The sequence below is a fragment of the Nanorana parkeri genome, unplaced genomic scaffold (genome assembly GCF_000935625.1).
Source record: "Nanorana parkeri isolate BGI_ZX_2015 unplaced genomic scaffold, ASM93562v1 scaffold50, whole genome shotgun sequence".
Classification (NCBI taxonomy): Eukaryota; Metazoa; Chordata; class Amphibia; order Anura; family Dicroglossidae; genus Nanorana; species Nanorana parkeri.
Genome location: NW_017306318.1, coordinates 2,516,362 through 2,521,714, shown reverse-complemented (window position 1 = coordinate 2,521,714; position 5,353 = coordinate 2,516,362). Strand labels below are relative to the sequence as shown.

The following is a 5,353-nucleotide window of genomic DNA, read 5'->3' as shown; positions in this document are numbered from 1 at the left end:
TAAAAAAACCCAAAACATGTCAACTTACCTGTACTGCATTAAATACGATGGACGTAAACATTTATGCAGCTCAAAGCTACGGGGCGCTACTGACCAAAATGCAGCTTTGTGAATGGGCCTATAAGATACATTACGGCTGTGCCCAGAACCATATAGAACTGTTCTTACATTTATGACCACAATGTTTTATACACCCGTGTCCATGAGCCCAACAATGTTATCAAACGTCATCACAGGTCATTGCTGCTTCCATAGCTGTAGATGTTGAGAATGACCCTGAAGATAAATCTACCTTGCTGCGGAAGCCATATTCAGTGCACCAAGCTGTGGTAGGGTTTTGGGCATCATTTATACAAAGGAAATTTAAAGTGAAACTCCAGCCAAAAGGTTTTTTCCCCTATTTTAGATAGAGTGTGGAAGGAATGTAAGCATATATATATTATTGTTCTAATAATAATCATATATTTATTTATATTTCTATATCAGTGTATCAGAGGCCCAGATAGACTGGCACAGTATGCGTTTCCTCAGAATCCATTTTGCTAGAGACAAGTAGCATTGAATTAGCATTGAGTCTACAACAAAATGGCTCCTGCTGGTAGGACACATCTAGCACCAGGACGTTCTGCATAGCATAGTGACGTCTTAAGTAGGCGGCAGTGGTCGCTGCCTGGTGACTTTTTGCAGGCGGCGCAGAGCTCCGGTTCTACGGCGAAGAGGTGACGGCGGAGTGGGAGGTTTCTGTGTGCTCCGTGACTGTGTGACACGAGTGGGGGGTAACGTGTGTAGCGGGGGAGGGCCTGAATCACTGTGTGTATAGAGAAAACCCCAAAGGAGAGATTACACGGACATGGCTGTTTTCTCTTGCTGGAAATGCTGGCCGTCTGCGGCCTTTTCTGATTCAATGTCCTCAAACAATCAGTTCTGGACAAGTCTGGACTCCCGGCCTGCAGACTTGTTCCAGGGCACTCAAGGCATTGAATGGTCTAACATTTCTAGTGGGAGAGACACGGAAATGAAAATCGTTTATGTTGACTTGTTTCTGGAGCTGCAGGTTCCAGGGCTCCATTGTTCAGTACATTGAAGGATGACAGCCCCAATTCTCCAGATTATTGGCAGCCATTGTGTATGTGTTGTTTTTTTACAGCATTTTTATATAACCAACAGTTTGTGCAGAGCTTTACAGAATATAGACCATAAATGTCCAATATAAGACTGGAGGGTCATGCTCATGGGGTTCCCATACAAGACCAGAGGGTTAGGAGGGATCTGCTCATGGGGTTCCCATACAAGACCAGAGGGTTAGGAGGGATCTGCTTGTGGGGTTCCCATACAAGACCAGAGGGTTCGGAGGGATCTGCTCTTGGGGTTCCCATACATGACCAGAGGGTTAGGAGGGATCTGCTCGAGAGGTTCCCATACAAGACCAGAGGGTTAGGAGGGCTCTGCTCGAGGGGTTCCCATACAAGAACCCCATGAGCAGAGCCCTCCTAACCCTCTGGTCTTGTATGGGAACCCCACGAACAGATCCCTCCTAATCCTCTGGTCTTGTATGGGAACCCCATGAGCAGAACCCTTGTGTCTTTTATTGGACATTTATGGTCTGTATTATGTAAAGCGCTGCACAAACTGTTGGTTATATAGCTGCGTGGCCGAGCGGCAGAGTATCGGTACATATCAGTGATATGTACCAATCCTCTGTGCAGGACAAACACCAGCTGATCACTCCAGTGTTAGTAAATAACTGGGTACACATAGTACTATGTGTCCCTAGTTATAAATGAACAGGATGTGATTTACATCACTTCCTGTTCATTCATGAGATTCTCAATGGGGAGTAGCACTCTGTACAGAGGCTCCTCCCCATTCAGAAACTGCTTGATTATTTTCTGTAAATATTTTCTGAATAAATGGCGAAGCCTCTGTGCTTTCCATTCATTTAGAACAGGGGCTGCAGAAAAAGAGAGAACTTTGTGTCCCCAATTTCTTTTTCTATTTTAAAAGGGAACTATAAGGGGGCTGTTTAGACCCCTAATATTTCCCCAAAGCCCCCAACAGTAAAAAAAAATTAATAATTTAAAATGAAATAAATAATAAAAAATAGTAAAAAAAGAAATCCTGGAGGCGGGGTGCTGGGTGATGTCACAAGCCTGTTGGGGGCACGTTTTTTTTTTTCTTGCTAGCTACTGCTATTTTCCTACGCAGGCACTAATGTGCCTGCGTTCCTGTTGCGGGCGATCGCACTGCGGATGAGGGGCGTGGCTGCGGGGCCATTGACCCCCCGAATGCAGGTGTTTTTTCGTTGGTAGATCTCATTGAGCTTGTCATTTGAAAAGTAGATCTCCGAACAAAAAATTGTAGACGCCCATTGTCTACGTTATGCTCCACATACTGTTCTGCATTCGTGTTCCTATGAACCCCTTCAATGCTTTGTATAAGGTAACACCAAAATACAAATTTTCTCCCAGGGTACAAGTCTTAACATCCATGAAACGCACTATAGCGAAAGCGTGGCTGGCCAATATACTTACATTGGCGGAGGTCAAGGCTGGACCTTCTCAAAGAGCAGCCAGGCTCATAGACACAATGTCTACATTCCAGATTTGTGTCCCATGGCTCGCCCACTTCCTGCCAGCATATTCTGATTGTTGTCTACTAGATCTCTGAGTTGGTGGTCCTTGGCTCACCGGTAAAGCGCCGAAGTGCCCCTATCGCCTTTATACCCCTTAACTTACCCTTTCCTCATTCCTTTCAATATCTCACCATCTTTCAGATGTTCGGTTCCTCAACATTGACCGAGCTCTCCTCCTCAGACCTTTCACTAAAGCACTTTGCAATACCACAGCACTGGCTTCAATACATGAATTTTGGGGGGTAGAATTGAGTTCAGGAGCCAGTCTGACCAATCCCAGAGCTTTTTTAGGCGACACCGAGAGGAAACCTGAAAAGTTGGACATCGGCTCTAAATTTCAAGGAGCATTGGAGACCTGGTTCCTGGGATCCAGCCCATGTACTATGCAAACATGTGGAACCACATAGGACCTAGAGGTCAGAGATGCAGAGGTTTGATATGACCAAAATGATTTTTCGGTGCAGCAAAGAAAAGATCGGATTGGCTTTCCAGTCATTTCCTTTTCATATAAAAATGATTTCTTATTGGTGGAGCCGCCTGCTTAGAGCAATCAGTCTCTGATGGATACCTTGTATGACGTGAAGTTATTATTTCTATGGCCAGCATATTGTCTATGTACCCTGAATCTTCCAGATAACTCTATGTTGTAGAAAGACAGGAAAACATTCACCGTACCTGTCCATGCCAGTAACCCCCTTTATATGTAACGTCATTGGAAGAGGCAAGACTCTCTGGGTCAGCTTAGCAGTTCTGTAAAAGTTCTCATAGAGCGCCATAGACTCACAGCATGACATTCCATACCATCATAGAGATATTCTGGGGCTTGTGGTTCCACCATAGCTGAAGAGTGTGCCTGGACCTGTAGGGCAATGGTAGAGGATGATGGGTAATTGTCATGCCTGGTTATCTGAAGGTCATAAGGTATCTCCGATTTCCACAGGAACAAGGGTGCAGACGAGGCTTGTAGTTACGTCAGGCATTCTGGGTAACTTGGTAAGACATCGTTTAGGATGACATTTGGTTTCCTCTTTTGCAGGATGTCGATGAACTGGAATAAAGGTGGTCCCACTGGGAAGCGCGGCTTTGGATTCGGGGGCTTCGCTATCTCTACGGGGAAGAAGGAGGAGCCGAAACTTCCGCAAACCTCTCACAGCTCTTTCGGCAGTGCAACTCCTGGCTTCGGAGCCGGCAATAGTTCCCAGCTGCCCTCCTTCTACAAGATTGGATCCAAGAGGGCCAACTTTGATGAAGAGAATGCGTAAGGGACAGGACCGGGGTTGATGGGACGGAGGGACAGGACCGGGGTTGATGGGATGGAGGGACAGGACCGGGGTTGATGGGACGGAGGGACAGGACCGGAGTTGATGGGACGGAGGGACAGGACCGGGGTTGATGGGACGGAGGGACGGGACCGGGGTTGATGGGACGGAGGGACGGGACCGGGGTTGATGGGACGGAGGGACGGGACCGGGGTTGATGGGACGGAGGGACGGGACCGGGGTTGATGGGATGGAGGGACGATTATAATGCAACTCTAGTTAAGGTTTTTTTTTCTTTTTGCTGCTGCCTTTGTCCCTGTCAGTGAGATTTCACAGCACTTCCTGTCCTTAAAGATACAACAGGAAGTGTTCACCAGAACAGCATTTCCCCTTTCCAGCTTTCAAATGTTGGATTTCCCATCACTCTCTATCCTGGGAATCATGGGAAATCTTACTAATGTGGACAAAGATGGAAGAAAGTTTTGCCTGAAGTTCTACTCTATGAACCAATCATATATATTTTGAAGAGTACAGAGTAGCTGGTGTCCTGTATACTCAGTCAAAGGCCATGTCTTTTTGTGGACTTCTATGCTTTCTGAGTCTCTGACCCACAACTAGCCTGCAGAGCAGGGGTCCAACGTCACTGGCCGCATGCTTATTCTGGGTCATTGACATCTAAAGTCTTGAGACCAGAGACAGCCAATTCTCTGGTCCCATGACCGTTGTGTCGCTGAATGAGCTAATAAAACATCATCTCCAGTTGATCTTTCTGTGATCTGTGACCTCTCTACCTGCAGATACTTTGACGATGAAGAGGAGGATTCCTCAAATATGGACCTGCCATACATTCCAGCAGAGAACTCCCCAACCAGGCAGCAGATGTTAGCGAAGCCGGCGGCTGATTCTGACAGTGAGGAGGACCCGCTTGAGGCCTTTATGGCCGAAGTCGAGGTGAGCTGGTTTTCTATGGGCACTTCTAGCTCTTAGGCTCTGTTCAGACTTGTGCTATTTCTAGCGGTACATTACAGCTAGCACACAGAGACTTCACTTCATGTCGTCTGTTCGTATAAGTGTCGTCTACAATTAGGGATGTCCCGATACCGATACCAGGCATTTTTATGAGTACTTGAAAATGACCCCATTCTTAAGGCCGATGCCGGCCCTTTACATTTTTGTCGGGTCCTCAGCAGCCTGCTGGGGACCCATCAGTAGCTGTCCCTGGCAGTGCCTGTCCGGGTCTATACCTCCTGCTCCTCCTTCCCGGCACAGCCATGGACAGCCCTACACAGAGCACAGTACAGCCCCGGACACCGGCCCCCATCCGATCAACTCACAGCCCCTCAGAGATCCACATGCTGCCCAGGTGAGATCGCAGCCTTCTGCTCTGTTTGGATGTATTGGGCTGCTGTGGGGGGGGCATCATGTATTGGGCTGCTGTGGGGGGGGGATCATGTATTGGGCT

General features: G+C 47.4%; 1 protein-coding gene across 2 annotated transcripts in view; it reads left to right on the top strand.

Moving 5' to 3' along the window:
- The first annotated feature begins 654 nt into the window (after window positions 1–654).
- The window catches only part of DDX42 (DEAD-box helicase 42), a 26,659-nt gene continuing 21,960 nt past the window's right edge, over window positions 655–5,353 (top strand). Inside the window, exons 1-3 of one of the 2 annotated variants that reach the window (XM_018574690.1) lie at window positions 655–703; window positions 3,669–3,890; window positions 4,689–4,842. In XM_018574690.1, the coding sequence (XP_018430192.1) occupies window positions 3,670–3,890; window positions 4,689–4,842 (375 nt within the window). In that variant the 5' untranslated portion in view covers window positions 655–703; window position 3,669. Of the gene's footprint in view, window positions 775–3,664; window positions 3,891–4,688; window positions 4,843–5,353 lie in introns of both variants that reach the window. The other variant, XM_018574683.1, reaches the window with a different exon arrangement.